Below are 23,954 nucleotides of genomic sequence, written 5' to 3'. Positions count from 1 at the left end.
CCCTTCTTATGAGTCCCTGCCGCCTAATCTTCCCGTCAAAATCAATTTCCGGGCCGCGACCCCTTCGGGATCCCAAATTGGGCGCGGCTATTGCAGGGTGTGCCAGACGCCGCTGGGTCGCGGACGACGTCATCTATAGCAAAACTCCTAGCGATCGGCAGTTAAGTAACACACTAAGAAAATAAATAAGCAGTGAACTAAGGAAGAGAAGCAAGAACCCCGGAACGTATCGCTGTAAAGACTCCAGAAACAAAATCGAACCGCCTTTTTTCTGTTTGACTCTAACGGTGGAATAATGCATGAGCGGAAGCAAGTGGTTTTCGCCGCAGCGGAGAGGATTTGGGCTCGCGCTTGCTTAACTGGTCTCGTCTTCGTCTTCGCAGACTGAGAGCTCTCCCTGTTACGTTTAGTTTAGTTTTTTCAAGATTTGTTCTCTGAATTAAGGAAATGCTATTTGGCACGGTTCTATGAGTTTCCCGTCGAGTAGACATGTGCGGAATTCCGAACAATTCCAGTAAGGCATCTGAGGAGTTCACCCATTTCAACATTTACTGAATTTCCCTCAACATTCTTTGTGAGGCGCGCCTTAATATATTTGGACTTCCTTTTCTTGTGACGCATGGATTAGACTGCACTGAACATTTAGCGCTTAACGGACCGATGAAGGGCTATGTTTCTGAAAAATCGTGATCGTCAGCAGTGTGAGACTAGCTGAATTCAACAAAGGGCTAATTTCGCCATGTTTGCGGTCTACCCGCAAGAAACCTAAATGCTTATGCCAGATCTTCTAATTGTCGTCTTTGCTTAAGCCTATATAATATACTTAAGCCAGAGCTTCGGGTTTTGTCAATTCTCCATTCTTTCTCGAAGAACCAGCTCTTCGCATGTCGTTTCAACACATTCTCGTCAGGCCACGTGTGCATTACAGCGGAGAACAAAAGCAACATTAGAAGTTAAAAGTGAAGACAACTGCGTCTTCATCCACACTTCTGTCTAGTTTCCAAGCTTTCTATTTGAAGACAACAGTCTTCATCCACGCTTCTGTCTCGCTCCCAACCTTTCGTCTCCACGAACTGTGCAGCCAAAAGATCGCTCCGAGCAGCCTCTCAATGTGGCCTGTTAGATTTAAACAGTCCTCTTATTCAAGTCAGGCGAATGCTCAGTTTATTACACGTCGTTGTTGGGCAATTTGTCATGTTAATTTAGGGATGTGTTGCGTTGGCAATGCAGCTTTATACAGGACCGAAAATTTCCTTCCTATTTCTCGAAGGTTTGAAGACCGATGGCGTAACATTTGGAGCAAAATCGCTTGTAAAAGTTACTAAAACTGTTTGACTGAATTCGTATATGGAAACGCGGACATGAAAAATGTGTTTAGATTTGCGCTGAAAAAGGGCACTCTTGATCAGGTACGACGAGGTTACAACGCAAAAGGAGCTCCGATATGACAGGAGCTCCTTTCGAGCAACTTGCCTGTTTGATTTTTTGTGTAAAGAAAACGGAGAGAAAACGCCGCTGAATGCCATTATTTCGGCGCAAGGAATGTGTAAGGAGGCTTATTTTATATATATTTGTAATAAAAATGGCTGGAACATCTCGCACAGTTTTAAATAGCTGCACTGTGATTGCCGCTGTGTTCGAGGTGTGAAGGTAAAGGTATATCGTGATTCTGTTCAAAAGGTATTATGGTGAAATGTTTAGGGGAATGCCTCAAGCTGGAGTATATTCGTAATAAGGGAGTAATTACTCATTGACATCCACCCAAACGCGGCCATACGGCTACAAAGGAAAGCTATACAGCTTTCTCACAAACTTCGTAGCTAAAGAAAAAGTCGTCCTGGTCCAGGGTTCGAACCCGGACCACTGCTTCACCGGAGCAGTCGCTCTAGCAACTGAGCTAACCGGGACGGCAAGCTTATGGTAGGGCGAGAGCGAATTGGTCAACAACTCGAAGTGGTAACTGTGCTGGTCAAATGGTTAGGGGAATCCCCCAAGGTAGAGTAGATTGTAATAAGGGAGTAATTACTCAATGACATCCACCTGAGCACAGCCATACGGCTACAAAATGAAGCTATACACAGCTTTCTCAGAAACTTCGAAGTTTCTGAGAAAGCTGTATAGCTTTCCTTTGTAGCCGTGTGGCTGGCTTTGGTGGATGTCAATGGGTAATTACTCCCTTATTACAAAGGTATTATGGCAACCAGCTTCTTGATGCAAAGCTCAAGTCACAAGTATTCTTATATAATAGCTGCAACGTTATCGTATGTTAATTAATGAATTAAGCATAAATACGTTCATAACTATAACTACACTCAACTATGATCAGCTGTGAAGTCGTGGCCTTGGGCCCCTCTTTCGACGAGCAGAGTTACACTAGCGCGCGCGGTCTGCATTGTTTCTAGCGCACTGACGTCACAAACAGGCCATTCTTGTCCCGAACGATGGCTAAACTGCACCTCACTCAAGGAAATGAGGAAACTAAATGTCACCGCATAACTGATGTCGGTTATCCTCATTTCTCACGTGACGTCAGAGGCGGTACCAGCAGATAGCGAGAGTGGCGTGTTCATCGCGTCGAGTGCGACGCAGTAGGAAGTGCTCCCAAATTCCTCCAACGCAACCGAGACAAAGAATAACTGCGTCATTCAGCCGGTGCTTCAAGGCTGGGCGGCGCGTTTGTTTCCGAGCCGGGCGTCCTGGTCGACTCCCCCTTCATGCTGGACCAGAGCCAGGAGAGGGGGGGGGGGGGGGGGGCGATTTACGCTCCCGAAGACGCCCCTCAGCGCGCTGCCTGCTCCTCAGTCTGGTCTCGTCGCCAACGGGGATGGGCGGCTTAAAGGCAATGTGTTGCTGCCTACAGTTCCGGGAGCGCCGTGGGCTCATTACCGCGTCCCCCGGTGGCCGCCTTTTTACGCGCGAAGAAAAAACTATTGGGCAGCAAAAATTAGGTAAAAAAACAGGCACAATTTTTCTATTCGGGCCTAACCGGGCGTCGAGCGCGGGACTTGTGAGACCTCTGCCTTATCCGATTGCTTGCACTGGGCTTCTTCCCCCATTTATTCCTTTATTTCTCTGCTACCTTAATTCTTTCCTGACTTCTTCTTCCTTTTTTCTTTATCTTCTGTTGTTTTCGTATCTTTGATTTTTCCTCTTCCTTTGCGTGTCCTTCTATCATTCTGAAGTTATTCTTTTCCTTCTCACTTTTCTTCATGTTTATTCTTTTACCTTTCCTCTTTTCTTTCATTACTTTCCGTTCTTCCTTCGTTCATTTCGATTTTTTAATTTTTGTTTTCCTCCCTTCCTTCCCTCTTTCTTCCTTCCCTCTTTCTTCCTTCCTTCCTTTCCGTCTTTCTTTCTTCATTTCTTTTTTCTGCATTCCTTCCTTCCTTCCTTCCTTCCTTCCTTCCTTCCTTCCTTCCTTCCTTCCTTCCTTCCTTCCTTCCTTCCTCGTTCTTGTGTAGGTTTTCTTGCTCTCGCTTCTTCGTGGTTCCGTTCCTGATCTGCAATCTTTATTTCTTTCCTTCTGTTCTTTCTACCATTTCTCTGTGTTCCTTTGGTTTTTCCCTTCCTTGCTTCTATCTCCATTCTTTTGTCCTAGATCATTCCCGCGTCCCACGCTTCCCGCCTTAGAACAGCAAACCTCGTACACGCGATGTTTACGTCTCGCATGCTGTAGCCGAAGTGCCGACGCTTCGGCTGCAGTGCGGGTCACAGAGACGCCTTGTTTGCTCGTGAGCATTCCTTCGCCGAGACGGCTCGGCCTGCCGTGCTCCTTGTTGCAGCCGCTTTTTACGGAGACAGCAGACACCACTTTTCTTCGTAAAAACTGCAATCTTCCGTGGCTGCCTTCTCTCATTTCTATTTCTTTTGTCCTAGCTTGAAATTTTGTTCTCGTCCTTTTTGGCCTTCTCTTTGAACACTATGCCTCCAGAGTAGCCTTTGTTTATGTTAGTACTCCTTAGCACGTTGACTGCAAGAAACGGAGTCATTTGATTAACTTTGCTGTGTCGCTCAACGGATTAAGTACATAGCTTTGACCCAGCTTCGAGCTGATAAGAGTGGAGGTGCTTAGTCGTCAGCAGCGTGGTTCCTAACGAAACTGACTATCGTGAATGGCTCAGAGAGTGGTACGAAGGGGAAATGTAAACTGGATTGCAACAATCCCTTTAAAAATTTCTTTAGGCACTCTATAGACAGTCCACAGCCTTCTGTATGTAAATTCTATAGACTGTCTATAGACAAACCCTAGAGTACAGTATATAGGCAATCGAATCCTATAGACAGCATATAGACAAGCCCTAGAGAAGTCAATAGGCAACACAAATCCTATACATAGGCTATAGACAATCTATAGATTTATGGCCATACGCTTTCATTAGACTTTTTTCTAGAGACTGCCTATGGACTAAAAATAGACAAAAATAGGACGGCAATAGTCTATTGGAAGTTTATAGACTGTCTACTATAGACCAGTTTTAGATGGAATAAAGGTGCGCTCCATGTACTATAAGCAACGACTAAAACGCGAACCAGAGAACTGAGGTGGCAAGACAAACATCATATTATATCCTGGAGGGCACATACAAGCCAAGTTGATTAACACTTCTGAAGAAGAGTATTGGCACCTTCAAAGCGAATTTACTCACCACTAGTACTGAGCTTCCCCTGGCTAAGTGCTTGTTATTTTTCGGTTCGTGGCTCAGTTGTCTTATTCGCGTTTCATTTCTTGCTGACAGTACTTTATTCGATTCTAGACCGCCAGAAAGCCTCAAAATGGCGTCCTCATTGGCACGTCATTTTTCTTCTGTTTTGAAACTGTCTGTTTATGTTGTAATTGTAACTGCAACTTGTTGCGAAGTCATACCAAGCTGCGTTCGACGAATCGAACATTAATTTCCAACAAGATTTGACACCTAGTGATACATGGACAGGTATCGTAATCTATGAATCAGTGACCTGGCGGGTCATCATCAGCCTTACTACACCCACTGCAGGCCAAAGGCCTCTCCCATGTCTCTCCAATTAACCCTGTCCTTTGCCAGCTGCATCCACCCTTTGCCTGCAAAGTTCTTAATCTCATCCGCCCACCTAACCTTCTGCCGCCCCCTGCTACGCTTACTTTCTCTTAGAATCCACTCCGTTACCCTTAAGGACCAGCGGTTATCTTGCCTTCGCAAGATAACTGACGGGTACGCGCTTGTAAAGTAGTACCTGCGCGCATTTTGGTTTGTTTGCGAAAATAAATAATTTAACGCAAGAAGCAAGGAAGAATTCATTTTAGTTCGGCCAAGTATTACGCGTGCAGGACGTACATAACAAAGTTTTGGTCTTGGATTCTTTATTCACTTCCTTGAACATTGCTAGTCGATCTTAGTCATTTAGTGTGCACTGCAGTGCCACGAATTCGCAATGTGTCGTTTGCATGCCGTGCGTACAATGCTGCATGAAGTTTGCGTACGAAATTTGATGTGAATGGGTTCTAGGTAGCCTGGCCTTCTTTGGAAAAACGTGTGGCGTCACTGTAGGCAAGCCGTGCTAAGATAAAGAAGGTGTGAATGCACGACTTCCCACCAGCGTTCATAAATTCCTAGTCTTTTAATTTCTGACAACGGTTGCGGTAACAATAGGTTCAGTAATAATTTTTTATGCTGTCTTTAAGCCTAAAGATGGTCCTAGGCCTTCTTTTTTATTTTCCACAAAGCTAGGACCAGCTGCACAAAATGCACCAAGCTCTAATTGCTGTTTAGGGGCGACCTACCAATTTATCAGACCTTAGCGGCCCTAATAAATTTTTACACTGTGTTTTGAATGTGGACACATTAGCCACGATATTATGAAGGAAGGGGCGTATTCCTCGATTCCTAAATATTTTGAGCTATGAAGGATTAACACTATACTGTTGGAAGCAAACATGAATAACTCAAACGCTGTAAGCTTTGATTCCGTCCAAATGCGTTTTCAAAAGTGCATAATCAATGCTTTCTGTTTCCATATCTTTATTTACCGAGAGCGAACATTATATCGGCAATACTTAGCAATATTTAACGGTTTTAAGAGGCGGGAGTTCTCAAAGTTTTTTGTTTGTTTCTTTATGCCATGCGTTTTCCTTGCGCCTCTCAACGCGTGGCCTTCCCGTACTCTGGGTTTTCTTATCTTGTTTCTTATATTTATAAATCTCAATCTTTGCTGCCTGCGTCTAGCCTCCTAATGTCGACAACGTCAGCTCCAGGCTCCACTTGCGTAGCTCTATCGGCTCGCGTCCGCAAGCATCCAGAATTAACGAACATCGAAGCGGATTTTTCTCGAAGCCGATTAACCGAGGAACGATTTTTGTGGCGCCCATAATCCCCGGCCGCTGCTGCAGCGATCTTGGCGGGGTCTTAAATCTACCTCCAAATAGATCCTTAATGAGACCCGAGGGGTTTACGACGTTAATTAGTCCCTTAAGCACCGACTCGGCCTGGGCACTTTGGGGCCTCTGTTCTACTTTCGAACCCACGTGATTGGCTCGAAATTGGAAGCGCTTCTTTAGCGGGCTTTCGCAATATGGCCCTTTCTTCAATGTCTTGCTCAGATGCTTCGGAATGGAGGTGCCTGTTTCATAGGTGGGGCATTTAATCCAAAATATATAAGTACCAGTAGCTTAAAAAGGGCACAGGCGGGCCAGTTGTTCTACGTTATACGTTATGTGTGGTGTGTTATTTTTGTTATGATATGCTAAGTTGTGTTACATTTTATGTGGATGAATTTAGCGCGCACACAGACAAAAAAAAAATCACCTTAGGAAAAGCACTGTACCGGAACTAGAGGTTTTTGTCGTTAGAAGGAACAATTTTATAGGTTCACCCCGTACAAAAATTTCGGTAGACAGTCTACAGAGTGTCCATATAACTCTGTCTATAAAGCCTATAGACCTCCTCCATGTTTGTAAACAAAAGAGGTGGCGCTGCAGTCGCTAGCGAGCTCGTGGTAGGCAAAAGGTCGGGGAGTGGCGTCGCGGATAGGTGTTGAGCGCGGGATTTCAAGGCTTGTAGGCGCGTTTCCAGTTTCTGCGAATCATAGCAATGGTCGATGCTTCCAACTTAGTAATGTGTTGAAGTACACGAGCTCGCGTTGGCCACGTGCGGCCTATAAAGAGAAATAGTTTGCCACTGTATTGTATATATGGTTAGTAGTAAACATGTAGAAAGCGTTCCTGCCGTTTATTTATGGGCTAGGCATTGAATAAAACAAGTTTTGACACTCTGCACTAGCCGGAATGATTTTACTTCGGGACAGTAGTGAGGGGAAGTGCTGGCGTTGTTTCGTCGGAGCAGACAAGCGCTCATCGTCTGCTGACATACGTACGTGTCGCGCTGTGCGAAAAGTGGGGACAGCGTCGTGTCCCTGATCTTTTGTCTCGCTTAGAGCTGTTTTTAGCCGCATGACCACGCACCAGCCAGGCCGACTTGTCCTCTTGTTAAGCTGGTCGATTTGGTGAAAATTTTTGATTTCTAGAATTATTTTCTTTCCTAGCCCTGAAGTCTAGTTTCGTGACGAAAAATTATAGCAAAATATTGAGCAAAAATTATAGCAAAGATTTATAAATTACGCTTTTTAGAAGTGTAGTCGTCAAAAATTGTGAGGTAATTTCTTTGATTTCAGTGCCGCATTTCTTTGACCAAAGCGAAAGCGAAGATGCCATAAACGAGGGAATAAACTTTAAGGTTTGTTTTGTGACCTCTCACATTTTCTGCGACTGGATCACTCACCTTCGTAATTCGCATGAAAATCAAATGATTCCATTTGTCGCAATCTATTCCTGAGACGTTGAGGAGCGTAATAAATCTTTCGATTTTTTCCCTACACGTGCAGTACTGTTAGTTATTTCTTGTAAGAAATTTTTTCATGTAACTATGCATGCATAAGTACTGATCATATAGAAAAGGAACTAATCGCGTCATCGTACAGAACAGGGCTTTATGTACATGCTGGCATAAAAAACTGCGCACTATCTACTCAATTATTTCACACCTTGGTGGGACTTGACGACGGTGTTATTTATAATTACCCAGTACTGCACCAGGTATAGCTATAAATAAAAGGAATTTCTGAAACTAGCGTAGGAATTTCATATTTGCACTAAGTTTAGTTACATATCGCATGCATGAATAACGAAAACACTTTTCATTGCCGCGTCCCCTCTAAATCTCGCCACGTGTCTGTTAGTAGCACGCCTGCGGCTGCTTCTTTCCAAACAAGCTTCGCGATCATGTACTACCTCATGAAACATGACACAAGCATGATGCAATGAAAAAGCATATGGCGTTTAGCACACTTAAGGTACGCTATTCTAAGCACACCAACGCGACCGCGCAAGATTGACACAACTTACCAGACTTCTTTCTACTCGAATGAAGTAATTACGTCGTCATATCAAGAAACAGTTTCAAGTAAATATTAAATGTCATAAAACGCGCCATTAAAACATGGTGTGCTATTAACAAAAAAACGCATTCCTTGGGGGCGAGTGAACCTGTCGGCGCCCCGTGCACTCCGGCTCAAGGTGATAAGTACGTGTGCAGCTGCATATGTTTTTTTTCCTTGAGCAATTACCAGCCTACTATCCTGAAGTTCAGGTGAGTGAACGCAGTAACTTGCATGCTATTAAGTGCATTGAGTGGCAGTGCCAATCGACTCCCTGACTTCGCGCTTTACTACTGTGGCCCAATGCCTGTTAGCCAGTTTCCGAGTGCGGCATTTATGTGCGAGAAACCTATCGAGGCTAATTTAATATTTTTTACGCTGCTACGCGGATCCAGCAGTGACGCAGCTGGTCAATACATGCTGCTTCTGCAGTGCACAGGCTTGAAGCAGCCGCCGGTAGCCGCGGCAGCTGCGGTAGGCACGGGCAAGCGGAACCTGTTTTGCCTACCATGCGAAAGTCGCTGCTAACATCCGCGCCACCGCATCTTCGTGACGTCGCGGGGTGAAGGAGGTCCATAGACTGTTTATAGAGAAATCCTAGACAATAGCCTATAGGCAATACAAATCCCATAAATTTATCTATAGCCATAAATCTGTACGTTTATGGCCGTGCACTTTTAGTAGGCTTTTGTCTATAGACAATCTACAGACTATGAATAAAAGAAATATCTATATAAAGTCAATAGGGTTGATATGAAGACTATAGACTATCTATAGATCATTTTTATAACGAACCACAGAGCGCGTCATTTGTCTTTTCTGTTTTTCTTAGTATTTCAACATTGCACTGGCCCCTTATTGTTATGTATGTGTGTAAAATTCTTTCCTTTGTCAATTAAAACCTTTGGTTGTTTGACGGTACTTCTTCTGTGGTGTTCTTTCTCGTCTGCAGTCCTCTGTTAATGTAATGTAATGTAATTGGTTTTTGGGGAAAGGAAATGGCGCAGTACCTGTCTCATATATCGTTGGACACCTGAACCGCGCCGTAAGGGAAGGCATAAAGGAGGGCGCCGAATTAGTTGAAAAGGGCAAAAGGAACAAAGCTTTCCGATTAGTTTATCTTGAGCAGCTTACCGAAATACACTTGGAAACAGTGGGTTTAAATGAATCCACCCTGTTGATGGAAAAAAGCTATACTGTTCATATGATTTAAATCCTACACCGGGTGTTCATGCATCCTCGTTCATCAGGACTCATTCAGCAGTGCATATGCCGGTGACTGCGTGGCTTATAAGTGAAGTCTTTAGCTTCTGAGCGGTTTTGTTTTCCTAGACATTTCACGGCCGGCATCACCGAGCTCCGGCGACATCTTTCAGGAACACACTTCAGCAGCACAATTCATCATGGTTAACCAGTGTGTTCGGAACGACAGCTAGCAGAGCAACGCGGCTGTTCGAAGCCTCATCTGTCCGGAGGCTCAATTTCCAACGTCATAAATAGTGCCGATATAGTTTGTAAAAATGGCTATATAGCAGTATACTTTGCTGCGGCATAGTTTATTGAGATTTTGTATGCTGCAGAATATTCGTCTGCAACATAGTTTCCTCTGGCACAGTTTATTAAGCATGGTTTCCTAGCGACACAGTCTATGGCGGCACAGCCTTTAGCAGTAATAGAGTTTAGCAGCAACAGTGCTTAGTAGCAACAGTGTTTAGCAGCGACAGAGTTTGGCAGCGACAGAGTTTGGCAGCGACAGAGTTTGGCAGCGACAGAGTTTGGCAGCGACAGAGTTTGGCAGCGACAGAGTTTGGCAGCGACAGAGTTTGGCAGCGACAGAGTTTGGCAGCGACAGAGTTTGGCAGCGACAGAGTTTGGCAGCAACAGCTTTTAGTGGCACAGGTTATTCGTCATGACGAATGCCAGTTTTCTTGGACACCTATGAATTTCTGAGGCAGCTGTAGATAATTGTAAGATACTGTTATGAACACATTTATAGGAATGGTCTAATCATCCGATGCGCAGTAAAACCTTGCATTTCAGTTGTGTATTGCATTCACACCTAGCAGTGACGACTGCCATAGACAACCTGTAATGTGCATTTTTCACAGTAACTTACACAGAACAATACTAGCGTTCTGAGGAGTTTGCTAAGAACAAAAACCGCAAAAATTTCCGTCACAGAGTGAAGCGACCACACAGAGCGGTATATTCCCCGAGGAGGCATATGCGGATGTGTAGATATTGTTACGTTGAAAAAGCTAGTCAGACGCAAGGGCAACCATGGCACAGATCGCAGGGAGCACTGGACAAAGCACCCGCACCACCCAGATACTTTCTCTACGTCGTCTGTCCAGGGATTATCCGTTGCAATATTTATGGTTAAATACTAAGGTATGTAAAATAATTGCGTTCATAAACAACTTCCCGTTGAAAAAAAATACGTTTATCAGAATACCCAGTTATGTCGCAGGGGCAAAACTCTCGGGGGAATGGTTTTCGGCGGTGGGTTTTTCTGTTGCATCATCTGAAGCGTCACAGCAGCGCACTTCAGCATCATCGCCAAAGGCACTATTTACCAACATATTTCACCAGCATCCCCAGGCGACGTCTCCAAGTAGTGCCGTCATTACTGAAAAAGCACGCTTTGCGGCTTGTGTCGAATGCTCCCCCGCGTGGCCTTTAAAGTAAAGGAAAAGCAACTCGTACATCTCCTCCGAAGCACGATCTCCGCAGCGTCGCCAGTTCACGATTGATTGGGCGCCATTGAGACTCTTGTGACTCTGCGGCTTTGTCTTCGAGAATTCTCGCTACCATGTCCGCGTGCTGACTGCTACGCGAGCAACAAACTCAACGTAACAAAGCGAAGATGCATCACTGAATAAAGCAAAGCAAATTCATCCAGGAACACTGCTCGGCACCTTCCTCGACTGCGCAGCAGCGAGTCGTACAGTTTTCCCAACAAACGTGGCCCTTTTACGACGCACCACTACCGAACAACATGGGTATGGGTAGACCTGTTCATCTCGTTCGAAAAAAACACGATCTCTTTCTTCCGTGAAGCGAAAGAAGAAATAAAAAAGTGGAATTTTGTATGCGCTGTCCCGCCTACTCACTCGACTGCCGCACTTCTGATAACTCAATTTCCGGCAGGGACACGCGACCACAGCGTCACCCCCTCCGTGTGTGTGCTCTGATGTCGCGCTTTATTCTTTCTATCACACTTCCATCCCAGTGTCCACTTTCATGCCTCGCACTCGCAGTAGACCAACGAAAACATAGTTGTGCTTTTCTTTGTATCGTTGTTGCATGTTTAAGGTGTTTTCTCAATCCCCATTCCTGTCCTTGTACTTTGCGCGCGAAGTAAAAAAAAAATCTAATGTCCGGTTGCGGTTTCTTCAAAGCGACAAAACTGCTTCCGCGAGCGTTGTCAAAATCGAATTTTCCAACACCGCGTACTAAGCAGCGAGCAAGTTGGAAGGCAGGAGTCTTTTTTCTGGCGTTTCATCTACTACTCTCTATGGACATTGAGGGGGGAGGGGGGGGTATAGGAATGCTATTGCGATCTTCATTCTCGCGAACACGTCGCCGTCTAGAAGGCGACATGCAAGAAGCGGACAGCCGGGAAAAGCCGTACAAAGCAATCCCGTTAGCGCGGCTCTGCTGCCGGCAGTGACGCGCTGTTCTGATTGGATTAGGGATTGTGTATGTACAGGGGCAAGCCAATCCTCTCAGACTTGTGCCAAGTCCGGCGCGCTGTTGATGGCGAGATTCCTGTCCTCGACTATACATCGTGGCAGCGAGTGATGTAGCCTAAAGCGCTATTCTCAGCAATGGAAGAGTGCCGAAGTATTAAGCATATTATGGCCGGTGTACACCTGAGAATCGTAGCATTGGGTCACCTTTTCTAACTGCACTTCGGCACCTAATCGGAACCCTAATACAATGACGTGTTACTCCTCGAGTTTGTAGAGCTACAACAATGCGTGAACCGGTTGTTGAATGTGCACATTTGAGGGCGTTTCACGCAGTAACGTGAACTCCTCTATAGTTGCTCACAGTGGTCGGACATGCAAAGGAAAAAAACGTCAGAGATCACTGCGGCTACCCGCATTGTAGGAGTGCGAAAGCATTGACGTCTCTTCGACACTCGCCGCCTCTATTTGCCCCTCTTTGAGTTCACTGACCTTTTCTTCTAATTAATTAATTAATTAATCTATGTCATTCAAACATTGTGTTCGATTAAGTATCACTCATAAAACAAATTTCAATCCATTTCAAACTTTATTGCCACTTCTATGCCTATTTTCTAATTATTTTGCCTTCCAAGGCTGTTTTCCCGTCCACTCACTATATCGACATCCGCGCTATTTCGACTTTTTTTTACATTTTGCTGTTATTAATTAACTAGTAATCCTATTGACGGCAATTTTTTTGCGCAGAATCCTCACATCGTTCCCTATCGATCACGGCCATTCGTTTGATGCTATTTCTTCTTGGATCGTCACAACCGTTGCGGACACGTTCTCGTGACACGACCCCATCGACACAGCTTAGAAATGCTTTTGCATTAAAAAGACAACTTTTCTTCATAGGATGAGTTCGCCTTTAATTTCGGCTGGAGTGTGCGGTGTTATATATACAGCCATACTCGCAAGGATACGTTTTACACCAAATCAATGCTGGCGTAAAGTTTCAGAAATTTATATGACTGCGGTCTGAGCATTAGGTGCCGTAGCAACAAGAATGATTCACTTCTCTGTTTAAATGTAATTCATCAGTCACAAGCACGAATTTCTGTGACTGTTCCAACTTCTACCCACGTCTCTTAAGTCGTGGGGAGAAGTAAACTGAGCTTGTGTCGACATTCCAACGATATTCATGAGTTGGCTTTGAGAGACTTGAAAATACTTCGTGAAGGTGCACGAAAGTATTCCAGATGTCTTCTCGATGAGCGCATTACGGCTCTAATTATTTGTGAAATATGCAGGAATGCGGTTAGAAAAGCACAAAAGATTAGACAACGATTTCAAAGAACAAGAATGGACAGGACGTGGTGTTTGCTCCTAAGTTCAGTTTGAAAAACCTTGTGTTGTGTTTAATGCTTTGAAGACTAAGTGCGTGGAGCAGGCAGAAGGGCGATTACGGGAAACATGGTCCCTTCGCCTGGTGGCCCCGCGTTTTATCTTGCGTGGTCCTGAAGAGATGGGGGACTTTATTGAAAGTCAAGGCCTTTGATATTCTCTAGTAAACGAATAACAACTAGTTGGCCGACGTGAGGGGCCACGCCCACCAGTGGCTGGGCGTATCCGCCAACTTGTCAAGCCTGTTTAGAAAAACTAACCATTAGCCAGTTTCTCTTGATATTCCTGCTCGAATATATGGTCAGCGTATCTGGCCGCTGTAAACAGTACCAATGAATTCCAGAATTAGGGGCAACGAAAAGGCTGACGCGGCGGCTCGTAAAGGTCTCCGATACCGGAACTCCAAGAACATTTCTTTGACAAAATACGACGCGTCGTGAAATGTCGAAAACAAAATATGCTTATGCAGAAATGCGTTTTATGTGGAGATTGCGTGAACATCATTATGCATTTAGTTATTCTATTGGCCCATACTTAAAATCTACTCTTTCGCATAGAATACCTCGCCATCTGGAATCTGTTTAACATTGTCTCAGATTGAACGCCGTGTTTGCCAACGGCTTCAAGTGCCGCTTAGGTCAAGCCAACGATCCCCTTTATGGAAACCCTTGTAAAAGTTATCTATAGACAGTCAATAGACTTCTTAAAGACGCTATTGCTGTCCTATAGATATTTCTTTTTGTCTATTCATAGTCTATGGACTGTATTGCTCTCCTATAGATATTTCTTATTGTCTATTCATAGCATACAGACTGTCTATAGACAAAGGTCTGCTAAACATGTATGGCCATAAATCTACAGTTTGTCTATAGATTATATATAGGATTTGTATTGCCTACAGACTGTGCTCGAATGTTTGTCTATATACAGTCTATAGATTTTACAGATAGAAATCTATAGACAGTCTATAGACTGCCTAAAGAATTTTTTGCAAGGGAAGTACGGTTCAGTTGAAACAGCCCAGCATGATCTGTTAGAATGTTTAGCTTACGCAGACGAACGAACATATTGCGAGAATCAAATAGTCTCTCGCACGAGTGCCAGTAACAGTGAGCTGTGTCCCTCTGCCTGCCTTGCACTGCAGCGCTATACACTGAAACTTTTCTAGGGCATAAGACCTATCGACAGACTGCAAAGCTTTTTTGCGTACCCCTTGATGACTATTCGCTGTACGCAGAACTTTGTCTACACATCTGTAAGACTTTGCACTTTGGAGTGTAGAACTGTGGTCTCCTTTGTTCTTCTTTTACTTCAATTCAATGACCGCCTCATTTTATTATTTTCATTTCTTCATTCCATTCTTCATTTCCTTTATATTGAACCACTATTTTCTGCACCTCTATCTTTGCGCCTTTCTATTCGAATACCACCTCCTCAATGCAAAATCAAGTCAAGAACTATTGGATATCAATTGTAATTACAAGTCAACTGTGGATCATTGTAATGTATTGTTATATCACTATTCAAGGTAATGGCCTATTCTTCCGATGCATAGCAATATCTTTCTCTTCAAGTTCATCTATTGTTCGCCTTAAGTAAAGACTTCCATAGAAAACCAATTTTGGAATGTTTCTGAAGAAAGCTAAAACGTGAATAGCTAAAAAATGCAAGCTGCCGAGGAGAGATATGAGGATATAATCATTTTTATTGTTAAACCTCACGAGTTATGAAAAAATTGCGCTCATAAACTATTTCTCATTAAAAAATGTGCTTGTCAAGAATTTCTAGGTATGAGTGCGCCAGAGGCGATTCAATGACGGTTAAATTTTCTTTCTAACAGTTAGAGCTTCTCTGCCCCTGACCAGCGGTAAAGAAGGGAATAATATCTTCGGTACCATTGCTGTACAAAAACCCTCTCATTTCCTAAAATACATATCGCATTGAATCAGCAACTATCCCGCTTGCTTCTTTTACTAAGCTGCTAGAGGCTTGGAAAGTGGCCAGATGGAAGCGGTGCAGGGCGCACCCAGATGAACACATGAGCACATGTTTTCTTCGAGCCTCTTTAATAAATACAGCGTGTTTTTCTTGGTAGCTCATAGCTACTGAAGCGAAAGCACCGTGAGAAGATGAACTGAAAGCTAGGTTAGCGTTTGTTTAGTCGTCATTTTTTCAATCCCCTCCAATTTCTGGTAAAGGATTTTTTTTAACTAGTTCTTTTTAATTCGCCGGGAAACTTTCTTGCCCTCCGGGTTTACGCTACTAACCAGTATACTGCAGATAACAGGTATAAATTATGGATGAGGTCGCCGTTGTCGAGCTTATTTTTCTCATAGTTAGGCTCAACATCTGGTTAGAACACACGCTGCTGAACCGACCGGATACGTTCATCCTGTGCGAGCACCCAAAACAACCGACTACGGAGAGGCGAAGGACACAAGCCGGCCGTGGTAATTACAGTCGTTAGGGTTAATCTTATTTAGTTTTAGCATTAACTGCTAGTTCCACCAAGTCCAGAGGCTCACAGGGTCCTGTTAAGTGAAGCAGACATCCTGAACTCCCTCTCGGGAATCTGGACCAGCGCGGTAGGGAAAGAAGCCGCGTGGTCCCTAAACAATAAAGAAGACGGAAGAAGATAAGGAGGGAAGTCGGGAAGGCGACGCTGTAATGTAATGCGTAATGGTCGTTCTTGTTGCACCAACTTGGCAACAAAAAAAGGGGAGGTGGGGGATGATCGTTACGAGGAAGCAGGAAGGGGGGGGGGGGTGTTAGAGCATTGCGGGTTCGACGTACGCGGAGAGTGAGAATGGAGAGGGAGAAAGAACAAAGCCGGAAGCGGAGGATGCGAGGAAGAGAGAGAACCTAATTCTCCCGGTCATTACCTGCTCAGCGATTCCGTCCTTAGCATTATCGATTGACCTTACACCTCAGCCTACCGCAGCCGCGATGGCTTTTCTTCGCAAGCACACCCTGTCCGTCTTGGGAAAAGCAGAACGCTTTTCTTTTCGATATATCTAGATTTCGAACGACATTTTTCAGATATACCCCATACGCGTACGTCTGTAAAAACAAAACAGGATTTCAGCAAACTCCATTTTGGAAATGGAACCAATAGCATTCTATTTACGTCAAGGGACAAGAGAAAGCCACACGGAAGCAAGGGACCCTGGCAAATGAAATCACCATGCTAGCGCCGTGCTGTGCTTGTGCTTCTGCTTCGTGCCATTGTATGGCCCTGCAGTGCGGATTCTGTTGTATTAGGTTTTCTTTTTTTTTTCTTGTTCGGTCGCCCGATCAATCTGGAGTCGCTATGGCGCGACAGCCTCGCTCTTCTAAGAAAAGGCTCATTTCTGATTCAGAGCTCTCCACGGCTTATACCGAACCGTCTTCAGGATCTGTGTGGGCGCCGCGGGGAGGCTTTATCATACAAATGGAGCAGCCGTACGAGAAAACCCCTCATTCGATACGTCTTTCGCTCGTCTTGTTTTGTGCGGTAGTGGTTAGGTATTTCATTTCGGTTTTCCTCTCCTTATTCGTTTGATTGAACGATACGTAAGGAAAAAGTGACAGTAAATATCGCCTAATTAATCAGTAGTGCTTGTGAGCTGGTGAAGCTTAGGTAGTAAGTGATTGATGGATTACAAAAGAGCTCACTATGCACTTCTCATGTACGGTTTTCTGAAATATCTTCCTTTGGTTTTTCAACGTTGTGGCGTTTGCAAAAGAATCAGTGAATAAGAAGCTACCGTTCCTAACTTCGGCGAACTTTTCGTTACTAGCTTTCACAAGCAGGATTCCAAGAAAAAGGTTAATAGTGCTGTCTTGGCATCGCGAAGGTTCGGTTCTACTTTAACTTTTCTATTCATTACTCCAGACAAGTTGCTTGCCAGTTACAATTACTATTGTTTCGTTATTAAGATTGATTGAATCCAGGTGGTCGAAATTATCCGGAGCCCTACCCTACGGCGTTTCTCATAGTCTAAGTAGCTTTTAGACTGACTGAATGAGTGACTGAATTTGCTCACTTTGCTCACTTTACTGACTCACTGACTTTACTCACTTTACTGACTTTGCTCACTTTACTGACTTTACTCACTTTACTGACTGACTAACTGACTTTACTCACTTTGCTGGATCACTGACTTTACTCACTTTACTCACTTTGCTGGCTCACTGACTTTACTCACTTTGCTGGCTTAATGACTTTACTCACTTTGCTAACTCACTGACTTTACTCACTTTGCTGGCTCACTGACTTTACTCACTTTACTGGCTGACTGAATGACTTTACTCATTGTGCTGACTCACTCACTTTCCTCACTTTACTGGCTCATTGCCTTTACTCATTTTACTGGCTGACTGACTTTACCCACTGTACTGGCTCACTGACTTTACTCAGTTTACTGGCTCACTGACTTTACTCACTTTACTGACCCACTGATCTTACTCACTTTACTGACTCACTGACCTTACTCACTTTACTGACTCACTGACCTTACTCACTTTACTGACTCACTGACCTTACCTTACTGACTCACTGACTTTACTCACTTTACTTATTGACTGTCTGGCCGACTTTACTCCCTTTACTTATTGACTGACTGACCGACTTTACTCCCTTTACGGACTGTCTGACTTTACTGACTGATTTATTGATTGAATGCTTTACTTGTCGATAAAGTTCTCAGATGAATTTTGCCTCTTTTGCCCTCTTTGGTTCCAGCTCGCAACAAAGGGGGAACCCCACTGCATGCGACATGCCAGCAAGCCGGACAACGACCACAAGAACACCTACAAGAAGCTGCTGCCCTGTGAGTGCGGGCATTTCCTCTGCGCATGCACATTTCGCTGTCTCGCTTTCTTTTTTTTTCTCACACTACCTGGCCTGCATATAAATTTCAGGAAGTGGACAGGAACACCGCGCATCCTTTTCTGAAATAAATTCATTAAATGAATTCGTGATTCAGACTTCTTTGTAAATGAAGCACACGGAGGTTGTGAGGCGGCAAAGAATATGTCGAAGTTGGGTTCTAGCCTATCGAATATAACCAGGGAGCCTTCCGCGGTACCTTATTTGCTATGACGTTCTGCTATCGATAGCGAGCTAGCCTGTCCGAGGTCCCCGCCAGTAACAGCCACGTTTCTGTGGAGGATGAACGCCAGAAACACCTGCCTACTGTGATAAGATGCACTTTAGTGAACTGAGATGCCCGAAATTAATGCGAAGTTCTTTACAGCCTATTCGCTAACCCAGTTGTTTCACGCGTAATAATACACTAATTAGTCTCATTACTGTTAGCCTTAACGTAACCAGGGCCAGGGCGTGCACGCGTTGTTTCGAGAGAAACTTATGACGACGCTCCGTGCTTTTTAAACGTACACTGATTGCAATCACATGAAAGTTAAGTTCATAACAAAATTAATCACTTCGGTCTTTGTGGCTTTATTCATGCTTTCTTGACAGCAGAGGGCGCACTTACTGCTGCGAAAAGGAGATCAAAATATTGAACATTTCTCTCTATTCAAACCTTTGATGTCATAACCGAAATGGACTCTGTGATCTAGCGCAGCAGCCTAGCCTCTGTGATTCGAGTCTAAAATTGCTCTTGATATCACTGCATTTCGCTTGCTAAAAGGGCCAGCGTTATTTAATTTATTTATATTCTATGACACGTTTCAGGAAAAGTAGCATATATGTTATAACAACGCGGCGGTCTATCAACAGCGGACAATTTGGACTGATCCCTAGTGCTCATTTAAGAAAGCCCGAGCAGCAACTGGTGCTCGATGACATATAGCAGAGTGACAGCGTTCTGGTTCCCTCTAACGATTACATTTCGTGCTTTTGTTTCGTCTCCGGAACCACGCAGAACAGCAGTAGATACACACAGACAGCTGCAGCGGGAAAGCTTAGGAGAAATTTCCGAGGAAATTAGGAAAGCCTCAGGAACTCTCCGCTTGGGGTTTCAGATGAGGTTTCAAAAACAAGCACATGACCTATTGTGCAGTTTGGACGAAACAGTATAATGTAACTAACAAATTGCTGCACACATAATGAGATCACAGAAACAGTTTCAAAAATACTAGCAGAGACTGTAGAGGACAAGGAGATTAAATGCAGTTTTCTGTTTAAACGTTTGTGAGTTTTCCTCAATACCCGTTTGTTTCGTTCATATTTTTTGTGTGTAAAAATCATATGCATTACAAACGCTGCACTAAACAGTCCTTTGCAAACGGGAAACGACTGCTCTTTCGAAACTGCTTATTCCAGGCAATCCGAAAACTGCCGTTAGAGATAAGTGGTAGAACCATATGCAGCGTCGATGAGCATAGCGATGCATTTTTCCCATCACTGATTGAGGCTACCTTCTTTACGCCTGTGTGCTGTGTGATGTCAGTGTACGTTAAAGAACCCCAGGCGGTCGAAATTACCCGGAGCCCTCCACTACGGCGTTCTCATAGCCTCAGTCACTTTGTGACGTTAAACCCCATAAACCAAACTAAACATCTTCGACGAGGAAGCGCTAACACAGGTATACTAGTACAGCGTAATGTCAAATGGTACCTCTCAGGTGGCTCTGTTACTATTTTCATTCCTTGTCTGAGGAAACTAATGAGCCGTGGCTTAAAAACCATTCGCATTACTCGAAACCAAGCGTCACGACATTTAGTGACTAATCCCGTTTTTTGCTTTCTTCATTACGCGGTGCGTCTTATAAAGATGTGCGCATAAATTCAATCCTAACAGGGTAACATGAAAGCTAAATACGCCTTTAAATCCAGGAAAAAAGATGATTGAGGAAAGGATGTGAGGGACTTTCAGTCGTAAGTTCAAGCGCCATGCATTGCGGGCTCCGTATTGGGCGTTCACGACCTCAACAATTTTTTCTCTTTCCAATGATTTCAACATGTTCGCGAAAACACACCATATGCGAAATAAAGTGTTAATGAGAGAACATAGAGCAAAAAAAGGAAATCTGAAAGCGGAGCATGCTTTCTTTTTTTTTTCAGAAAACCATTTCAAAGTGTCCGACTTCATTCTTTCGAACATTTTCTGTGGAGAGTTGACGTCCGACGACATCGCAATCGGGGGAGAAAGCGGAGGCAAAGTTCCCATTCGCGAAGTCGTTAGAACTCAACTCGCCGAGAAAAATTTTAAAAATCGAACAACCAAAACAAAACGTAGAACGAGCGAGCTGTCGGCTGTCGTCGGAACGATGACATTTGCGCACTATCCTTGCCAGAGGCTTTTTGCCGAGCAGAGTATTTTTTTTTTCCGTCTCATTCTGAAAATGTGCGCAAGTGCGCTTGCCATCGCGTCTGCTATCGAAGTCAATTCTACAAAAAGCCTGTGCCCGCGAAGGCCGCCAGCGACCGCAATGCCAGTATGAATTAGTAGAAAAAAGGAAAATCCTACCATGACATTTGCAAATAAGCAGCCCTCTACAGACGGAATCAGTGAATTTGCTTTAGATTAGGACCCACTGACTGACCGAACTCGGGACACGAACGATCGAATTTATGGCTGGCTGGCGAGAAACGAGCTATTCTATTTCGGTTCTCCCGATAAGATATCATTATTATGAGATTAAAGTTTCGCTTAACTGTGCGTAACGCCTCCGGCGGTGCCGTGAAATTGAAAGTGAGAGAGACATTTTTAATAACGCCAACTCGTTCTGTTTCTGGCGTTCGCAAACGATTGTTTAAATTTTTGTGCATGCATGCGGTAAACGTTGATAGCAGGGATCGTGGTACCCTGCTGTCTATATCTCTTGCGATAATGCGATGAATTCCGTTCGGTGAATTGCAAATAACGATGGCATATGTTTTTTTTTTTGCTTGCCTGCATTAAGGCACCAGCAGTCATTGAAAGCGAGGAAATCAAAGGGGAGTGCTTTCTGTAATCTCGTGGGGTTGATCAATGGTAGATTAGTAGTGTATTCGTTGTATTGCGGCAGTTTTTATATGTTTGAGCAATATTTATCCTCTAGGTAATTAAAGGATTATTCTATCGATAAACACATGCAAACTATCGAGAGCATTTGTCTATGCATTGCTTGGTTTCATTGACTGTTGGGTGCCTTTATACCTTGCGTGGAGAAACGCGCGCTTAGCTGCTGCTAATGTAGAAATATATATATCAATCTCTGAACGAGCTCCTCAATTGCCTGCTCTTATCTGCTATATATGTCCATATTTTTGTAGGCTCAAACTAAGCTTGAGAACGACCTTCCTTTCGCAACATATTCCATGAAATGAATAACTACTCAGTGTCCAGCTGCGTGCCACTTATAATTATTTCCTTTCATAAAAGCTTTTTTTTCGTTTAAATACAGATGACTACAACCGCGTTGTCTTGGATACGCTACCCGACATTCCTGACTCGGACTACATCAATGCCACGCACATAGACGTAAGTTTTATTTATGCCGCATTTACTAAGATCAATACGCGAAAACGGCCGCTTTCTGGGAAGAGCTCAACACAGTTGTGCTCTCAACAACCCGTCCGTAGGAAGCTCAGACAGATCTATACAAAGCAGGGATGTTGGTCTTTACTGTGCCCTGTTAATTAAGTTACCAAAAATGAAAAATGGAAGTAAATTGAACAAAATCTGATAATTAGTTGTAATGTCCCTTATATAAATTGTCTATAGACAGGCTATAGACTTCTTATAGACTTGATTGCTTTCCTATAGATGTTTTTTCTGTCCATTCAGTATATAGACTGTCTACAGACAAAAGTCTACTAAATGTGTATTGCCATAAATCTATAGATTATCATTAGACTCTCCATAGCACTTGTATTGCCTATAGACCGTCCTCTGGGGTTCATCTACAGAGAGTCTATAAACTATAGACAGAAGCCTATGGCCAGTCTATACATTTTCTAAAGAAGTTTCCGCCAGGGGTTGCCCATTTCATTCATTTCCATTCGGTTGGTTCGTGCTACCGTATGTTCATAAAGTGACTCATTCGTGTGCCAGGTTCATCCTTATTCAGCAGAGGCCAAAATTGTTGACTGGCATAATGCTTACATTTCAAAGAGAGCTTCTGAGCAGTAAAAACAAAACAGTAAAGTTTGGTGCAAAACGGCTAGCACATTAGAGCGAGCGTTTTTGTGAGAAATGAGTAAGAAGTTGAAAATTTTTCTGAGAGTTTTAAGCAAACATTTTTTCCTTGAATGAAGGTTCGCTTAGTCCTGTTGAAATTTCGTCATTTGCGCAGGCAAGCTTCAGACGTCAGCTAGCCTTTTTCTTTTCTACTTCTAATTTTTTTACTCATAAAGTCGTTAAAGTTGCTCGTTTGTCTGATCGAAGGCCGTCGTTAATTTTCCCCAATTTCTATAAGAGCCCGAAAATGCAGACTTCCTTTACAATCGTTTTTCGCGGTAGAACTGCGCCAAAAACTCTGTGTGAAATGCAGTAAAAACAATACCCAAGTAGTGTTCACCGCCCGTGAAGATTTGAAATGATTTCGGGTCAAGTTAATTACGCTTTTTTCTCCATCTTTCCAGAGCATTCTCAAGCCGAACGCCTACATAGCGGCGCAAGGTAAAAGAAACTTTTCTCTCTTCTTTTGTGCTTGTTTGTTCTTCGAACTGAACGACCTACGTCGTTAGCGGCAGCCCTTGTTCGTATAATACGTGCTCAGGGTGATCCGAGAAATGGCAGGGTAGAGCAGCTGATCCACAGCTGCAGTTAGAAGATGGCGAAGCACTCAACGCATAGCTTGCTGTTTTGTCGCCCATTTTCAAAACTCCAGCCGGACAGAAATCATTAAAGGTGTGGGCCGGGGCAAAGGTGGGTGGTGAAGTGTTCATTCCTTGCTGCCAGTTTGTTGCTTGTTCGGTTGCGTTAAAACTGCATTAGGGGGATTGGAACTCTCGTGGTCGTAATACACAAGGCCGTGTATTGTGCCCACGTCACCCACTTTTCCGCCCTCTACTCTCTTTTTTTTTCTAAGGATAGACGAGCATAGTGCACTCTCCGGAAATACTGTCTTGGGCTTTGAAGGAAGCCCTCTAAGTGAATGTGCTGGGCAGAGAATTCGCAGGGCAGCTAAGGAAACGCTGGTAATAAATGATATGCAGCAACGGTGGAGAAGCTGTATTCCTAATAACGCACACAAATTTACTTCAGAGAGAGATAGTGGTGAAGGAAAGGCGGATAGGTCATCATGTGTGCCCAGTATATGGGCGACTTGAAATTACCGAGCAGGAACATCATCATGGCTTCATTTTGCCGCCTTTGTTCTTCCATTGGTTTCTTGTCATTGCGTTATGGGCCGTTCATCATGAATAATAACTAGCCCTCACCCTCACCCTTGGTGACAGGAAAATCTTGACAGCCTCTCAAGAAACTGAAGTTTTCCTCATGAGACTGTCAGTTATGAATAACAGGTATGGCACTAATGGCCGCTGCTGCTGCAGGCTATTGCTAAAATGGCGCCTGACGCAGCGTTCAAT

General features: G+C 43.9%; 1 protein-coding gene across 5 annotated transcripts in view; it reads left to right on the top strand.

The window, feature by feature from the left end:
* Ptp36E (protein tyrosine phosphatase 36E) overlaps positions 1 to 23,954 on the top strand; it is a 138,851-nt gene that overhangs the window by 95,554 nt on the left and 19,343 nt on the right. For all 5 annotated transcript variants that reach the window (XM_077644544.1, XM_077644541.1, XM_077644543.1 and 2 more), the window contains exons 4-6: positions 18,211 to 18,298; positions 21,824 to 21,900; positions 23,004 to 23,040. In XM_077644544.1, the coding sequence (XP_077500670.1) occupies positions 18,211 to 18,298; positions 21,824 to 21,900; positions 23,004 to 23,040 (202 nt within the window). The remainder of the gene's footprint in view (positions 1 to 18,210; positions 18,299 to 21,823; positions 21,901 to 23,003; positions 23,041 to 23,954) is intronic.

The sequence above is a fragment of the Amblyomma americanum genome, chromosome 11, assembly GCF_052857255.1.
Source record: "Amblyomma americanum isolate KBUSLIRL-KWMA chromosome 11, ASM5285725v1, whole genome shotgun sequence".
In the NCBI taxonomy this organism is placed as follows: domain Eukaryota; kingdom Metazoa; phylum Arthropoda; class Arachnida; order Ixodida; family Ixodidae; genus Amblyomma; species Amblyomma americanum.
The sequence above is the reverse complement of the archived record's forward strand: the minus strand, read 5'-3'. Positions and strand labels throughout refer to the sequence as shown.